Consider the following 17,716-nt stretch of genomic DNA (forward strand, 5'->3'; position numbering starts at 1 on the left):
CTCGAGTTCTATGCAGACTCGTCCTTAAATGATTGCAACACGACTCCTCCTTTGTCGCCAGTTTTGTCATATTGCAAATTTGGGATGTGTGCTATGATGCCACCACACACAGAGGTCTAACCTGTCCCCTATTTTGATGTTTTGTACGGTCTTGGACATCCGTTGTACAGTGCGGGAAATGTCGGTAATTCTGTGGAGAAATTAGCGGGCAGCTGTGGCAATTGATTCCCGAAATTAATATAAAAAAAACTGGGTCATTAGCGCGCCCTCTTTACATTTCCACATGTCTTACGCTGTGCGGAGAACTTGAGCAGTTGCTTAATATAACACAAACGGGGGTTGAACCCAGCCAGGAGCTCAATATAGTAGCGAACTTTGGCAAACTCACATCTTACATGGGTAGATTCCGCCTGTGTCATCTGGCATCACGACAGCCAATTGTTTTAACAGACCACACTCTGCTGATGGAGACCCAGAAGGTTGAAACCGGCCCAAGGGTTGCCTGCTTCATAAGCATGCGTGTGTGAAAGGCTCGTTTCGCAAGGAACTCGCTCGATTGTAAGTAGCACGGCAGACCCCAGCTTATTTAATTATAAAGACACAGTGCGGTAATGGCATTTATGCACAGAATGCTCACCGAGTCTTAAGACTGCCTGGGATTTTTGACCAATTCCAAATTGTAAAATCTTTTCTCGAGTCGTTTAATGCCATGAGCTTATTGGTAAACAAAAACGAATTAGGTCCCTTTTTAAAAGCATGGTAATCATGATATAAATTCGTATACAATACAGTATCTATATATTTAAAAAAAATCATAAATAAATCTAACACCATTCCAAAAGTCCGGTGCATGATCATTTCCAAACCACTTTCAGAAATTCACGTGGCGATTCTCATCATCGGCCAGGATCGGATCCACTGCTGAAGGCCTCAGCCAAGCGCGGGCGTGAGCTCTCTCCATCCGGCGATGCAACAAATCCATCGCAGGACACCTGCACACGAACCCATCTCATCGCTCCATCTCATCGCTCCATCTCATCGCTCCATCTCATCGCTCCATCTCATCGCTCGCCGTACACCCCTTCCGCCGCGTTCCTAATTGACACTCGGAGCAACAACAACAACAACAATGACGGCATTGACAACGGCTGATTTTTTTTCTTTTCCCCGGTAGCATGCTGTGTGCATGTGTCCGTATAACCCCTCCGACACCCTGTCTGGAGCTATATACAGCACCGGCGGCGTTGCAGTCAATGAAAGGTTGAGGTGAGCCTGTGGTTAGTATGCATGGCCTGTGTTCGGAGATGCTGTTTGCAAGCTGTCTAGAAAATGTTTGAGGTTTCGGTGGCTGCGACACTGTGACTTGAGGCTTTAATTTCGCATTCTCAGCTAAGTGCCCGGATACACTTTACTATTTAAGGGATTTTGCTGCCCTTTTTTCACCCAATTATGCGATTGGTCTCGGGGCACAAGAGCGAATGAAGGAACTCGCTCATTTGCCGAGTGGCCCAGTGACCGCAATGACCGAGCCGGAGCGACCGAGCCACCGCCAACGGGGGGTGACTGCTGCTTGGTTGAAATCTCCGGCTCCAACCGCCCGTGACTTAAAAACCGGGTTCTCTTCAGCACGGCCGGGTTTGAAGGTCCTCAGCTCCGGTGTCCAATAACCCTCGTAAAAATGTTCCATATAATTTATAATTCGTGGGGTTGTTTTTAACCCGATTTAGTCTGGCCCAGCTCTTGATCGATCAATTTGGTAGAATGCACAGAAACTGAATTCACGTTGCTGTGAGAGATGTGGGCGGTGGTGGGGTGGGGGAGGGGGCACTGCCAGCATTTCCCACGATCAATGATTTTGATTCATGCCACCACTTTTGAGTGGCGCGGCGACTCTCGTCTGCAAACAAAAATATAAGACCGGTGAATAGAATTTATCCGAAAATGTTTAATCTGTCGGAGTTGCTTGACCATACTTCACCACATTTGTTAGTGGTGATGTTAGCCGTGGCCAGGAATAAAACTTGGGTGACCGGCTTCGTAGTGCAGCGAGCTAAGGACAGTGATTATCGGGGCTTATTCCGCGCAGGATTCACACTCCCCAGGATCTCGGCGGTGATGGGTTCGTAGTGATGGCTCCTGATGGCTGTGGCCGGGCACAGTGCTGGAGGCTATGGGGGGGGGGGGGGGTCCTAAGATCCTGTCACTTTTGTTAAATGTTAAACCAAGGTCCTATCTGCACTGCAGACATTAATGATCCTGTGACGGTCTTTGATAAAAGCTGCAAGGGCTTATATGCTTTATTCATCTGGCAGGAAAAAAATATATCCCTCATTCTGGCTCCATAATGAGATCTTTGTCCGGGGCAAATTCCTAGACATTTAATTATTTCTGCAGTCATGGGTAGACATATCAATTTGTTTGCATTGCTACCGTTCTGTTTCGTGTGATTGCTCGCTAAGTTGCTGTCCTACCTTCTTATCCACGTCGTGTTAGTCCTGAAAGTTTGTTTTCTTACCGTACTTTAATGCTATGTGGCAACAGAGCCAAAGAACATTGAAAAACGTCACGGTGCAGTGAATCCCAGTTCTTTGCAAACTCGTCGTTAGATTTTTTTGTAAGACCCGTTATGTTTTGCCACCTTTGCCACGGGACCATATTACAGATTTGGGATATTGTGCTATGACGCCACCCACACAAAGGTTCTACCCTATCCCACGTTCGATATTTCGTACCGTCTTGGACATCCGTCATAGGACGCGGGAAGTATGTCGGCAATTCTGCGTGGAAAATTAGGGCCGTTTGTTTGTGGCAACAGGATCCAAAATTAATATTTTAAAAAAATGTCTCATTAGCGTGCGCTTTTAACATTTTCACGTGTAAAATTTCGATTTAAAGCTTTTGTGACTGCAGGGATTCATATTCTTGGTTCTTTCTGTAAAGTCACGTAGAAGGGAAATAATTAAATAATGTTATTGTTTTATTTTTATTATTTCCCTTCTACGTGACTTTACCGAAAGAACCAAGAACATCGTCACGTGTGTTATGCTGTGTGGAGGGATGACTTGCGAGCAATTGCTTAATATCATGTAAATGTTTCGTGGCTTGGTGAACGGAGGTTTGGGTGGGGGTGGTGAGGAGGTGGCGATGGGGGTGGCGTAATAGATGGTGAGGAGGTGGTGAGGAGGTGGTGAGGGGCATGCTCAGTACTGGCTCAGACATCGCTCGTACTAACTTCGTCCAAATGAGGCCCATATCAATGCATGCCGGTGCCGCGGGCAGTCAACGGCGCGTGTTTGCTGGATGGACTCGTCCCTGTCATGTAAATGTGGAAATTGCACCACTGGCTCAACACTTCCAACGGACGTGAACAGCAGTCCCCCCGTGTTCCTTTTGAGCAGTGAGATGCTTTGATTTCATTTTTGGCACATACTCAATACGGTAGAATGACCCCAAATGTAATGTCTCGTTTTATATACGTGAGAAATAAGAGCACCGTTAGCTTTGTTCGCTGTCAATGTGTCCTCCTCGCTCCAACAACCATGGGAAAGAGCTCATCTTCCTCTCTACAGCCCCGAGCCAGCGGTGGAAATTCCACATTTCTGTGGCGGGGGGGGGGGTACAGTCTTTCCATAAAATAAAAAAAATCATTGTTGATTCCCCGAAAAGTGGTGTGCGCGCGGGCGTGTGTGTGTACTGTATGCGACGTAAACGAATGTAGAACGCAGGCAGTGTGGGCATTACATTAAACGTGAAGTTTTGCTTGGAGCCAGAAACATCTGGATTACACGAGGAGAAACACTGGATTTGTGGGAGCAAATCCGACGCGATTGAGATTTAATGTCGAATTGGAAATGCTTAGAAGACGTCGGCTGATGAGCCGTTTGCGTGGCCTAACTCCGTCCACATCTGTCGAAATAAATGCCCCTAGATCTGCCCGGCATGAAATAAGTAACCCCCCCCCCCCCACCAATCTACCGTACCGCCATCGTCCGCACTTTCGCACTTTCGCTTGCCGATGTTGAACTTGGTAGCCATCCTCGCTTCTCTGTTTGTCTTTGCCTACCCGGCTGCCGAAATCTCGCCCCAACACTGCGGTGTGTCGTGTGTAGTTTTGCTCATGTGTGGAAGTTTGGTTCAAAGGCATCGGTTCAACACACATTCCGTACATTATTAATACCCACGTAACATATTGCTCTATCGTACTATATAGGCATGCTGCCTATTTGTCTAATATCACAGCACACGGTATTTTTCAACATAGCCAAAAGCCTGGTGCTGCTTCTATGACAAAGCAGTGCTTAATATAACCCATGCATTACAGTTGTCTGGCTGATAAATCTGTTGCTCGATATAGCAACGTCTTGCCACGGTCTGCATCTGAGTGCATTGCTCAATATAACCAATGCATTACCGTCACCTGCTTCACAATACATTCTCCAAAACATCCGTATTCATTTATTGTCGCATTGCATTTAATTAAGATGCGTCACCGATGCCCGGCCATTTGTTTATTATATCCCACTGTTCATTTCACTTGTTCGGTTCAGTCCGTCGCGAGACGACGCCGTCTCTGTTGCTCGAATGGATACCCTGCATCGGGCAGTATCTGAGCGGTGCTGATAGGCGGCCGTATGGTGTCACGGTTATCGTGGCAAGTATCACTAGAACAAATCAGGAATGCCTCCGATCTGCCAGGGATTTGTTCAATGTGGCTCTGACACGGTTATGTGGTTCTTAATCGAATAATGCGTCTGGTTTCGTGCAATATATACACACCATGAGTTGTGTTTTATTGTTATTATTATGATGACGATGATTGTTACAGATGAGTGTGGGATGCTGTTTACGACTAAAAGAGTAATAATTATATCGTTCTCATTTTGCTTTTCATTCCCATGCCCTCTGCTCGCAACTGACACATCTGTTACTGCTGATGGATCATCCCTTTATACGTCCTTTGGATTTAATTGCGTGCACAGATGCATGATAAAGCAGGATATATGTGGCATGGGATGGAGAGCAGACTACATGGGCAATGGGAGAGAGAGGTGGCTTGTAGATTAACCATTGCATCCATCCTGAGGTGTGAATTTGCGTTCCTGTGCACGTGTGGGGAGCGGTGGCGTAGTGGGTAGCGCGCTGCGAACCCGGCCACCCGAGTTCGATTCCCGCTCACGGCCAACGCTGGTGACGATTATCTGAATCGGTCCTGGGCTTCCCCTAGGTCGACTCAGCCTTAACTGAGTACCTGGTGCAGTGTGTAAACAACGGCACAAAGGCGGCCGGGCGTGGTGTTGGCTACCCACCCCCTCATGTGCCATACCGGCCTTCATCGGTGCTACTCGCTAACAGCACTTTCCCCAATAGTCTCTTTAAAGCTGTACCGGGGATCTTCATGTTTTTGTGTCTGTGTGTCAGTGTATCTGTACCAGCGGTGTCAAGATGGGCCTCTGTGGGGAAGGCTCGTGTAAGACGCTATTGGGCAGTTGGATGCAGTCACCCTCCAAAAACAATGGAGGGCGGAAGAGCAACGCTCACAACAACGAGTCGAGCGGCGGGCGGCTAAGATGCGGGGTTCAGCTGGTGTATCGACAGGTCATCTCAGTCGGCCAACCCATGGCACACGGATCTGTCCCGAGACCTCCTGTCAGCGAGCCTTTGACCCTTCATGTGGCCTCAAAGTGCACCTGCCCTGGCACAGGTGACGTCACCGCCACTTAGTGGGGAAAGGCGGATATTGTTATTGTATTGTGTATCTTTGTATATGCATGTGTTTGTGTTATCTTCCTGGATGTTTATGTAAATCTGTGTTTGTGTGTCCATGTTTTGTTGGCATATTTGCATCACAATCACTGCAGCTAGGTTCAATTCCTGACCGTGGCTGAAGAAGTATTTGATCTAGCTTGAATCCGGCCTTAAATTACTACCTTGATGCAGTATGTGACAACCCCCAACACTGAGGAGACGACGGTAGTCAGGCATGAGGTTGGCCTTGCCATCCTACCACGTGCCACATCGGCCTTAAGTGCTTGCTGACAACACCTTCCATAGCAATTCCTGTGTGGCTTCTCGCACGATAAAACTTTGAAGGGAACCTTGGTCATATAAATTAAATCTGTAATATGCCAGTGCACCCGTGTGTATGTGTGGCATGTATCTTTTTGTGCGTGTGGGGAGCTCGCTGACAGCACTTGCCTCGACATTCTTTCAAGGCTATATGTAGTGGGGATCTTTTTCTTTGTTTGTCTGGGGGGGGGGGGGGGGGGGGCTGCGATGTAATGGTGAAGTGTTGTGAAGCGAGCAACCCGAGTTCGATTCCAAGCCAAGAAAAATACCAAATGTTGTGCAATATCTGACCTTCTCCTGGGCCTCTCCTTATTCGACTCGGATTGAAATGAGCACCTGGCACAGCCTGAAAGTATTCACACCTGGTAGACAGAGACGGCTAGGGCGTGGTGCTCGCCAAATCACGTCCCTCCTTAATAAGAGCCCCAAGCCTACTCGGTGCATCCTTTGTCTCTACGTCGAATTTCTTTCGCACCGTACGTAGGCAACCTTGCTAATCCGAAGTGCGGGAAAGGCCCACGAACTAAGGAACTCTAGGCGATATTAATGGCATTTACGTGAGAGTTTTAGCGTTATGTAATTAGCAAACTCATTACGTTTAGGGCTGTGACATGGGAAACGGGGTTTCTCACCCTCGCAGGCAACGCCTCGCGGGGCGTTTAACATTCGCGCGACGAACTAAATCTCGGTGGTGTTAACCTGGGGGTCGGTACCCCAAAGCATGAAATGCCCCACAATCCCCCGCCTCCACAGCCACCGTGGTCATGAACCCCTCCCCTCCCCGACCATTCCAGCCGCGTTCATCACCGCAGCGAACACTCGCTGTGAATAATTAAAGCGTTTTTCTCTTCCCCGCGACGTGGCGATTGCCGCTGCCCCGTACATCTCGCGCGCGTCTCGATTTTACTTTGAAACGAAAAACGAATCGCGGGAACGGGCCGCATCGCTGCCGATCGTTTGCACGCCGACGCGCGTATAGCATAGTAGCAATAATAATAATAATGCCTTCGGGGGGACAACAAGTGCACTCGCTCATGTTGCGTTGTCCTGGCAGGAGTAGATGGGGGGCGGGAGGATGGGGAAGGGGGGCGGTGGGCGAGGGGGAGGGAGTGCGGGGGCCTTGATCGTCTGCGGTGCTGCGTGACGATCGTCATTGGAAGCTGCCGGAGAAAACCGCAGAGAAGCCACTCCGATCTCAGCACGCGACACGCCAGTCCCGGGTGTGCGGGCGTGTGCGCGTGTGTGCGTGCATGGCACCGTTACGCTTATGCAGCGGTCATCGATAAGCGCCAGAGCTCGCTCGTTGACGCAGTGAAGCCGCGTCCTCATCGCGAACTGATGACGCTGGCGTTGTGGTCCTCTGTGTTGTTCACCTTCATCGATTCCTGAGTGTTCCCACCCCCCCACACCCCCCCACACCCCCCACACCCTCAGGGCCCGTTAGGCATTGAACACAAGTCAACAAGTCAGCCGCGGGTTTTTGTGTTCTATGGTGAAAGTGGTTCCCGTCATAGGAATGCGGAGTTGGCATTCATGGCTCGGGTTCGACCAACAGAGAAGAGGGTTTCAGCTGTGCTTGTTTGGGCAGGGATCTACTTTGTTGTTGTTTACATCCGTCCGTCTGTAGCATAACTCTTGTAGCGATAATGAAGTGTTTACTGAAATCTCGGACAGAGTTGCACTGCGCATAGGGACTTACCGAAGATAAAACTGGCCACATTGACCGGTAGTTTGGGCAAAAAAATTGAAACCATAAAACATGCACGGCCTCATTTCAATTCCAATCGTGCCATTTGGTGTGTCATGTTGCAAGAGAGTGCATCACCCCGTGTGTTGGTGGAAAAGCAAAGCGACATGGCAGAACCACCGAAGTCCCTTCAAGTGACCTCATTCCCACGTGCCCTGCTTGAAAGATGTCTGTCGGCACCGAACGTTTGAAATTCTTCGAGCTGCAATGTAGCGTCTTTTGGGTGAAAAGTCACATTTTTTTTCACGATCGAGTGTTTACTTATTTTTGTTGTTGCTGTTCTGTCATCGGCGTGACGGCACCCCGAAACCTTTGGCACGTTTCACTCGAGAACCCAGTTTCGTTCACGGGCGGCTGAACTCCGACTCGAACACAGGTTCACAGCGATGCTGGCCCGGTGCTTGGACCCCTCCCCCCACTCCCAACCCCCCCCCCCAACACTCCCAACCCCCCCACCACCATACCCCCCCCCACCGCCAAGCCTCCTCTGAAATTCTAATTCCTCCTTCCCTCCGTGTCTCTGAATCCCGACGAAAGTAATTTGCGAAAGGTCCGTGGCAAATGCGCCAAAAGCCACAGATGGGAAGCGTGTTGGGGGGGGGGGGCCTGTAATCTTTCCGCAAAGCCCTCCTTGGAGAAGAGCCAGTATCTGGGGGGGGGGGGGGGGGCATAACCCTAAGGCATCTGGGGGAAGAGCAAGCAGTGGTCCGGACAGCCGTGCGTTTGTTTTGGCAGAAGGAGTTGACGTTTTCTCCACATGACGCTGACCTTCGCGTGCGCGCTGCGTAATAAGAGTGACTTCGGTGTGCGCGTGTGAAGGATCGAGGTGGTGCCTGCCGATTAGGTGTGTGCGTGGGTACGTGCGTGGGTACGTCCGCGTGTGTGTGCGCGCGTGTGGTTGTGTGTGTGTGTGTGAAAGTCGTGGGGAGCGGGTGTGTGGCGGTTAGCGCTACGCTGCGCTACGAACCAGGCGACCCCGAATTCGATTCCTGCTCATGGCCAACGCCAGTGACGATTACCTGAACAGGTGCTGGGGCTCCCCGAGGTAGACTCAGCCTCAAATGAGTACTTGGCGTGGTGTGTATACATCGCCAGCAGGGAGACAAAGGCGGCCGGTCATAGTGCAGGCCACCCTCCCCCTCGTGTGCCGTGCCGGTCTTTATAGGTTCTCGCTGACAGCACTTGCTCCAACAGTCTGTTAAGGCTACACGGGGGGATCTTTGTCTTTGCTTCGTGGGTGAAAGCAACAGGAAAGATTTGGTTTGCTGCATATTCTACAGTGCTTTTTAGACAGCACCGCGAGTATTCTGCTATACAATCAAACACACTGGCCAGGGTAAATGGCTGCCCGGTTAGTATTTGTCAATGGTTTATTAATATTAATACGGCACTCAAGTCATTGCGTTTTGTGTGTAGTTCTCCCCTTGTCTGACATTGCGAGATGGTCCTCTTCCCATGATAGGTCTTGTTTGTTATTTTTTTGATAGCTCAGAGATGGCGACGCTATGAGAGTGCTCGACTCGCGAGCGGAAGGTCCACGAGTTCAAATCCAGGTCCTCCGAGGGACCGACTCTCGCCCCATTATCTCCACCCCCTGTGAGGTCGATATAAGGGGGGTTCCGGACCATTCGTGTGGGGCAGTCAACAGTGGTCTGTCTGAAAAGAAACGAACGACTCAACATTTGTGTCTGTCTTATTAGTTTATATACAGCTGTTTTTTTTTCAGAAGTCACCGAGCCACAAATGACATCTGAACGAAGTGGCTTATCATCACGTGGGAAGTTACAGCAGCCAAACGCTCTTAATGTGGATGGAAAAACCCGGTGGAGGCGGAGTAAAATCCACGCGACCGTGGGGAGAGCGAGAGAGAGAGAGAAAGAGAAATGCAAGCTCCAAATATACAGCAGCAGGCGTCAGAGTCGGGATCGAACCCACGGCCTCCTGTATACCAGGCGAGGCAGTTAACATCTCACCACCATTGAAATGTGGAATTTCTACCACTGGTTCCGAGATACTGATGGAGAAAATAATCACCGTGCCAATATTTGTTTGAACAGGAAGATGCTTTTGCACTTTGAATAGTTGTATTTTATTATTGTTTTTTTGATACGTGACCGTTTGCAACAATCGAGCGCGGTTCTAAACCCTCCCCACCTTTATAGCGGGAGGCCTTTCTGCCAGCAGTGAAAGGAGCAAGGAATTGCAGGGCTGCACCTTTACCCACTTCGGTGCATAGCGCAGTTCACAATATCGATATAATGATTAAGAATTAAATACATTTTTATCTCGTTTTTTACCTAATCGTTTGCACAGTTTTGCTATTTCAGTACCCTAAGTGTAACATGAGCATATAATTTGCACTCGTTCTAAGTAAATCGATTCTCATATACAATCTCTACGCACGTATTGTGAGTGGTAAGGGTCCATTTAAAAAATCGGCATAGTTGGCACGTCCTGCTAAATGATATCCGTATTCCAAGCGTAGTACGGTGAAGTTCAAAAACGTGAAAAGTGTTAAACACAAGTCCGATAGGAGTTGTGGAGAAAAACTAAATTTAATTAAAAAAACGCATTCAATGGCATGATCAGTGTGCTGAAAACGTAAAAAAAATACTCCCTTGCATGGACATGGGAATGAGGTATTAGCATGCTAACAAGAAGAAATCCCCCAGTTGTAGATATTCAAAACATAACTCACGAACACCTTCAATCATATCCCATTTAGAGGCTCTAAGAACCAGTGCTTCTTGAATGTATGTTAACTGTAAATCAGAAAATATTTGTTAAGCAAATAAATTATTTGCATGGCCCATGGTATGTAAAGTGCTCTCTCCAACTCATTTCCATTCTCTGGCCTCACTGTGTGCGCTGAAGAAGGGTCATTGCCCGAAACGTTGCCTATTTACTGTTTATATATTTGATTTCCTTTACATGCCACCCACGGCGCTATTGACGAGTGTGAGTTATTTTGTTCGCCATGCTTTGTGCACCACTGCCAACACACCATCACCACCAAATATTTCTACTTCTGTTTGGTAAGGTGCCCCTCCCACCAATTCGTGATGGGACCTCCCCCCGCCCACCCTCCACCATCCTGGTCTCGTTTAAGACCATCGCTTTGTTGGCGGCACCAAAGCAATCCACCGGCTTAGAAACACCGGTGCCGTCACGGGACTGGCTGGAAGAACGACCCAGGCGTCAGTTTTCTAAACATTTGTTGCCGTTCCGAAAACCCAGTTGGAGTCTCTGTGGCAGCACGGCTGTCAAGAGGAGGAGCCGGTCAATGGCGAAAAAGCCTTGGGGACAATTTTGTTTTGCGTCCGTGTTGTTCGTGACGACGACGGTGAGCGAGTTTCCCGGTTCGGGGGTCGACTCGCCCCATTATCTTCACCCCTTTGGCTGGGTCGATAAAAGGGGGGGACTGGTACCATTGGGTGTGGGGCAGTCAACAACAGTGGGTCAGCCTGTGGAGAAACTGAAGGCCTGACATGCGAAAACAGTGCCATTGCATTGCGGAAGAACCCAGGCATCTGGGCGTGACATTTATTGCCGTTCTCAAAAGCAGTTGAAGTCTTTACAGCACGGCTGTGCGAGGAGGTGGTGTACAATTTTTAAATCTCGATTGAACACTCATTTCTTGAGAACGGCTTTACGTGTTTCGTTTGTTGTCCTTCCCCCGCACCTCTGACTAAGCACGGCTGGCTGTGTACGGTACTCGCATAGAGCAAGGAGAAAAGCCTGGGGGACAATCTTTTGATCCGTGTATTGGTGACGACGACGTAGTGAGTCGACCCGTGAGTGGGGTTTTAAGCCCTGCGACCGTCTGACCGCGAGTCGTCCGCTCAAAGTGCCGCACGCTGTACGTACGTACATTTAACTTCTATCGCACAATGTGGAGCCAACCATGCTGATCGGAGGTGCGAGGGAAGGCCAACAAACTTAACTCAAAAATCAGTTCGAAAGAAATGAGTATTCATCTAGATTTTGAAAGTGCATTGTTCAAGTGGCTTCTTAATATCGGAAGGAAGAGCGTTGCAGACGGCCGCAGAAGTGCATTTGAAAGCGTGCGATGACCGTCTTTGTTCGATGGTTAGCCAAAAGCCTCTGCGAGGATGACTGGAGTTTGCATGATTGTTCACGCTCCTTGACGTGATCAGCGAGGTATTGAGGTTTACTTGTGGCGGGCACTTTGTGTGTAATGAGTGCAACCTTATAACGCATTCGTTCGGCAACTGGAAGCCAATGCAGCTCTGCGAGCACTGGACGGACATAGTCTGATCCTGCAGTACCCATCGCGACGCGTGCCAGGGAATGTTGTCCATGCTGTGGCTTGGAAATGTTTTTGCCAGGAGTCCCGTAGGGTAGCGAGTTGCAATAACCAAGCCCTGTCAATACTGTGCTGCACGCCCAACCGTCTTGGCTATGCCATGACTCGATAGTGGTTAAATGTGTCACAGAGCCCTGATATGAAAATTTCAGAGCCTGACAATATACCAGGTAAGGCCCACTGAGCTTTATAACTCTTTTTTTCAGAAGTGGACCTGGACAGAAATGATAGCACAATGAAGCAGATTATCAGGTGTACATGCACAGCGGCCAAATACTCTTGAACGCGTGACGTTGATTCTTAATGTGGAGGGCAAAATCGGAGGACTCCAGAGAAAAATCCCCACGACCACGGGGGAGAATACGCAAACCCCAAATATACAGGTGTCTGGGTCGGCGAGGGCTTTAGCCGAAATGTGTGCACGGAGAAGGGCGTCAGCTGTGGGCCAAGCCGTTGTCAGTTTGTGTGCGGTGCGACATCGTGCGTCGCTCCGTGCCCTGCCAAATGGTCAGCTGGCAAAAAAAAAATGCGTGTACAGTGCGTGGCAATCTGGTGTGCAGAATGCGTGGCTTAGAGAGGCTTTGAATTAATAAGGGGCACACGCACATGATGTGGACACTGTGTGCTGTGCTGCGGCAACGTGTACTCGCGTTAACGCGAAATTTAAAATCCGAATAATTGCATTTGCTTCTCTGAATATACGCGCGGAGTCACAGACGGGGGGCTGATATGTCCGTACGATTTTTTTCTGCGCAACTGTGCGTGTGTGCGTGTGTGTTCATGAGAGTGGTAGTGGAGTGGTTGGCATACTACGCTACAAACCCGGCGATCCAACTTCGATTCCTTCTCACGACCAATAACGGTGGCGAATATTTGATCGGGTGCTGGGCCTCCCCTAGGTCGATTCGGCCTGAAATGAGCACCTGGTGCGGTGTGTAAAACATCAGCATTTCTCTGGGTGCTCCGATTTTGTTGGAACCAGATCATGGCTGGTCACCACTGACTCGTTCTTTCTCTCTACGAGAGCGAGTGAATGCTGTGCCATGGTTGACTTACAAGATTACATTATTATTACTGCTACTACTACTGCCGTTAATGGGGACACATTGATCTTGGTGTGTGTGTGTGCGCATCCACAGATCTCTGGGCACCTTGCACCAGTTTTGCTGCCCGGTGCCACCCAAAGCTGCCGTCCTCACAAACTCTCCCATGCGTTGCAGGTAAAAAAAACACGCGCGCACGCACACACTCACATGCATGCGCATACGTACATACGCATAGCATGCACACAGACACAACGACACGCGCGCATAAAATACACATAAGCACACAAACGCACCCTAGACGCACGGAGACAACCAGGGTAACAATAGCTGCCATTCGCTGATAAGTTGCGGTGATATCACGACCACGATCGTGCCAGGCTAGCTGCACCTTGAGGCCACTGGACGTGTCGAAGGCACGATAGCACCACGTCCCGGGACAGACCCCGGCCGTCGTGGGCCACTCGCCCCCGAGAGGACGCAACGAGTTTGTCGCATTGCGGAGCACAGGGTCAACAGCCGGTGCCGGTCGTGGCAATTCCACATTGCCGTGGTGGGAGGGGGGGGGGCAGTCAGTCCATCTGTGTGAATCGTTGTTGATTTTCGACAAAGTCGGTGCTAATTTTAGCCGCCCTTGAGTGATTACGCTGATGGGTTGAGTCGAGCCCTACATCTAAACTCACAACTTCTTGATTGTGAGCTGAGCACTCGCACAGCAGGCAGCAATGCCTTAGTCTTTGCATACCTCTTTATATTACACGCAAGCCCGGAGCAGTGGCGCAATTGTGGTTAATGTCATGGTGCTGTGACACCACCTAACCAGCAACTGGAGTTCAATTTCCCTGTCACAGCTAACATCGGTGGCACGTGATGAACCCGAACCTGTTACCATCCCGCGTTGTGAAGCACACAACCACCTCCACTCCGACTCCCAACTTCCACATCCCTCTCCATCCACGCCCCACCACCTCCCCCCACCACCACCACCTCTTCGACGTCCCCAAACATCAACGCCCCCGTGACTAGCACGCACTGCCAAGGCCTTCTGCAGTGCGTGGGTTGATTGACAGATGGGTTTCAAAAGTTGCCTTGATGATGGTGGCGTGTTGGCGTGCGCAGCCGCCGAGATCGCTCACGTCGCATTGGAGGGGAAGAAATAGATTTCGTCAACTGTGTGGATTTGGGCGCCGTGATACCTGGGGTTTCTTTCACGGACGGCGCCTGCGATTTAAGACCTTGTCGCATGGATGGCTGGCCAGAGGGCTTGCGGAATAAAAGGGCTTCTTGCGTATAAAGATTTTATTTTTTTATTTCCCCCAACGCCTCGAAACTTTCCCCCCGTATTTTTTTCAAACCCCGAAGGGCAAACGTGTGTTGGCGCGCACCGATTCCGTGTTGGTCGTGTCACGAGGGTGGGACATTGTGTTATCGGAGCGGTAGTGGTGAGCGCGCCGCGCTAGGAACCCCGTGAACCGAGCACGATTCCCGCTCGCCGCCAACACCAGTGATGATTATCTGAACCAGTTCTGGGCCTCCCCTAGGTCGACTCAGCCTCACATGAGTACCTGGTGCGGTGTGTAAAAACATCGCCACTGGGGAGACAAAGGCGGCCGGGCGTGCAACTGGCCACCCCCCCACCCCCTTGTTTGCCGTTCGGGCCTTCATAGGCGCTTGCTCGCTAATAGCTCTTACCCAAACAGCCTGTTCAGGCTATACGGGAGATTCTTGTTTTTTGTGCAATAAAAGGTTGATTGTGAGGCCCAGCAATATTTCTCCACGCGTTGTGAATTCTGCTCGTTACTGAGAATCCGTGACCTTCCTCGTGATGCCACCGCACTATCCGTGGCACGGCTGGCTTTCCCGTTCACGCTCCGCTCGCTCTTGCGGTCTCGTCACCGCCGTTTCTGGCTTCAGGTCTTCCCTTCTCCTTGGCCACTGAACTCTGGGTGCCACTCCAGTGCCTGTCTCCGTAACCTTCCCTCACTCCTCCTCCTCCTCACTCCTCCCTCTCCAGCCTGCACACACGTGTCCAACCCGCCGCGAACTCCTCTGCCCGATTTGCATCGACAGCGCTTTCCTGCCACGTGGTGGCAATGCTCCCCTGGAGTCCAGCACATTGTGGAGCACAAATGATGAACCCATGACACCTCGCATGGGCCATCATCGCGCAAACGCCGCTCCTTCTCGCAGCAGTAGCAGCAGTAGCAGCAGCAGTAGCAGCAGCAGTAGCAGCAGTAGCAGCAGCAGTAGCAGCAGTAGCAGCAGTAGCAGCAGCAGCAGTAGCAGCAGTAGCAGCAGTAGCAGCAGTAGCAGCAGTAGCAGCAGCAGCAGCAGTAGCAGTGGCTTTTGGGGCTCACCATCGAACAAAGACAGCCACACTGGTTGCGCTTCTGCAGCCGTCTGGAACGTTCTTCCTTCCAATGTTAGGAAGCCACTGGAGCTATGTGCTTTCAAAATCTCGGTTGACAACTCATTTCTTTGGAACTGCTTGTTTGCGTTCAGTTCGTCCTTCCCCTGTAACTCATGGTTGGCTACGTACGGTGCAAAAGAAGTTCAAAATGCATTCATACTTTTTAACCCGTAGGCTTTCGCGACCAATATTATTCATATTAGAGGTTTTTGGGTTAGATCGCGTGAATACGAATGTGTCCAAACCCTCCACCACCCGACACGGACAATCGGTAAGGGATTTGTCACGTGAACAAAACGCCAAATAGTTACTACTTCAGCCCACAGGTGTGTTGGAGAGTAAATCCACAACATTTACAATTTGAGTAGTACGACGTTTCGCTGGTAATTACAACAACCAGCATCATCGGGCAATTTGCCAGAATAGTGAAGCAATCCACCTGCTTCCGGTCTTAAATCGTGGTGCGGTCGGTGGATCGTGCTCGGTTGGTAAACTGAGTTAGGCAGTACAGCAACTAGGTTAGGATTCTTTGAGCGTTATCCTTCTTGATTGCGACGGGCGATTTTCCCTCCGGGCGCCCCCACACGCAATAAAAAACCTACCGAACGAGAACTTGGCCTAACATTCCCAAGCCCGTCGTTTGTATCACCGATAGTCTGCGTGTTTTGCTTTAGTATATTTGTATTGCTATTTCACCAGGTGGGTCCTGCAATTGCCAATTAGCAATCTCACAAAGCGCACATCGAACAGCACGTTTTAGGAATCGATACACTCCGATTCATGAGGGCGTCGCTCGACCCTTGACCCCGTGGTCACTGGCGGCTGCTACGTTTGCCACATTGTGAAGAAGAAAATGCTTCTTTGAACAGAAATCGCGGCCCTCGGTGGTAAAAATTCGTCGATCCACTGGGAGAGAGCAGTCGTGAATCATCACAGTTTTTTTTTGCCATCTCGTGTGCATCGTTTATTTTCATTTGACAACGCTTTGTTCCGTTAGCAATCGCGTAACATTAACACGGATGTACATTGAACTTCTTTCACACCGTACGTGGTGAACAGCGCTAATGGAAGGCGCTTATTTGCGAGCAATTTGCATATGTCGTTGTAAACGGTTCTTACAACTCGCGATCCGATTCGTGTAATGGGAGGCATAACAAAAATACATTTTAATGGACAAATTGACTTTCACCGCATGACTGTTGACTTGCCTGTGGAATGGCACTAATTTTTCACTCGCCCTCTCCAGGATGATGGCCTAAAATGTGCCTGTGAGCTTACATCTTTTTTTCTCTCTCTCCCAAATGCATGGGGAGTACATTCATGGATTTATAGAGGTGGAATGTAACTGTGGGACAATGCTAATGACACCGTGAAACGTTATTTATAGCTCCGTTGCTCATACGAAATTTCCCGTAAAACCATGCGGGGAGCTGGTAGGGGGTGGAGGTGGGGGTGGAGGCACATCTCCTCTCCCTCTACGAGATGCAGACACCCACGCAGTCAAGCAAAGAGCGGCATCCTTGTAACCAAACGTATGAGACATTAATAGAATGTGCCCACCAATAAAGGTATCCGACGCGGCGTTAACCGTGCATCTGCCGAAGGCGGTCGCGCGTTTTTGAGGAGTGGAGCATTTTATGCACGGCGATGCCAGATAAAAAGATAGATTGCCTCATAATTGCAGCCGACGCGAGAGTTCCGAGCGAGATTTTGTTAAGTCTCGCGCCTGCCAGGTGGTGGTGGCCAAAGTGGCTGAGAGGTCAGAGACGTTGAGCTTTGGCAATTGGTGAGAGGCTGGGTTCAAATCCAGGTTTCAGCCGGTTGTGATTGAAACGGGTTCTCGGAAGTGGAGGGAGTTGATTGTCCTCAGCTCGGTCATCAATGACGCATTGCATTTTGGTCCCGCAAATAGTATTTTTGTGTGCGTACAAAATGAGAAAGTGCTGCCCTCTATTGTGTCAACCGGAGGCCACTTGAAGGGATACCTGGAGGCAGCTCTGTGATATCAACTTCCGTGGGCCGATCTCGAACAGAAAGCGTTGCAACTGTTCTGCGGGAAATCAGAATGGTTACTCCGTCTCCGAACACGATGCCGACAGTGGAAGGGGGGTAAAATTGTTGCA

At 49.9% G+C, this 17,716-nt stretch overlaps 1 protein-coding gene across 2 annotated transcripts in view; it reads left to right on the forward strand.

Annotated features, from left to right (window-relative positions):
- Window positions 1–17,716, forward strand: part of LOC133356393 (IQ motif and SEC7 domain-containing protein 3-like) — a 75,139-nt gene that overhangs the window by 9,533 nt on the left and 47,890 nt on the right. Inside the window, exons 1-2 of one of the 2 annotated variants that reach the window (XM_061573897.1) lie at window positions 11,092–11,156; window positions 13,280–13,360. In XM_061573897.1, coding sequence (XP_061429881.1) covers window positions 13,350–13,360 — 11 coding nt within the window. In that variant the 5' untranslated portion in view covers window positions 11,092–11,156; window positions 13,280–13,349. Of the gene's footprint in view, window positions 1–11,091; window positions 11,157–13,279; window positions 13,361–17,716 lie in introns of those variants that run through there. The other variant, XM_061573896.1, reaches the window with a different exon arrangement.

The sequence above is a fragment of the Lethenteron reissneri genome, chromosome 54 (genome assembly GCF_015708825.2).
Source record: "Lethenteron reissneri isolate LAM-NWPU_2019-01 chromosome 54, ASM1570882v1, whole genome shotgun sequence".
Classification (NCBI taxonomy): Eukaryota; Metazoa; Chordata; class Hyperoartia; order Petromyzontiformes; family Petromyzontidae; genus Lethenteron; species Lethenteron reissneri.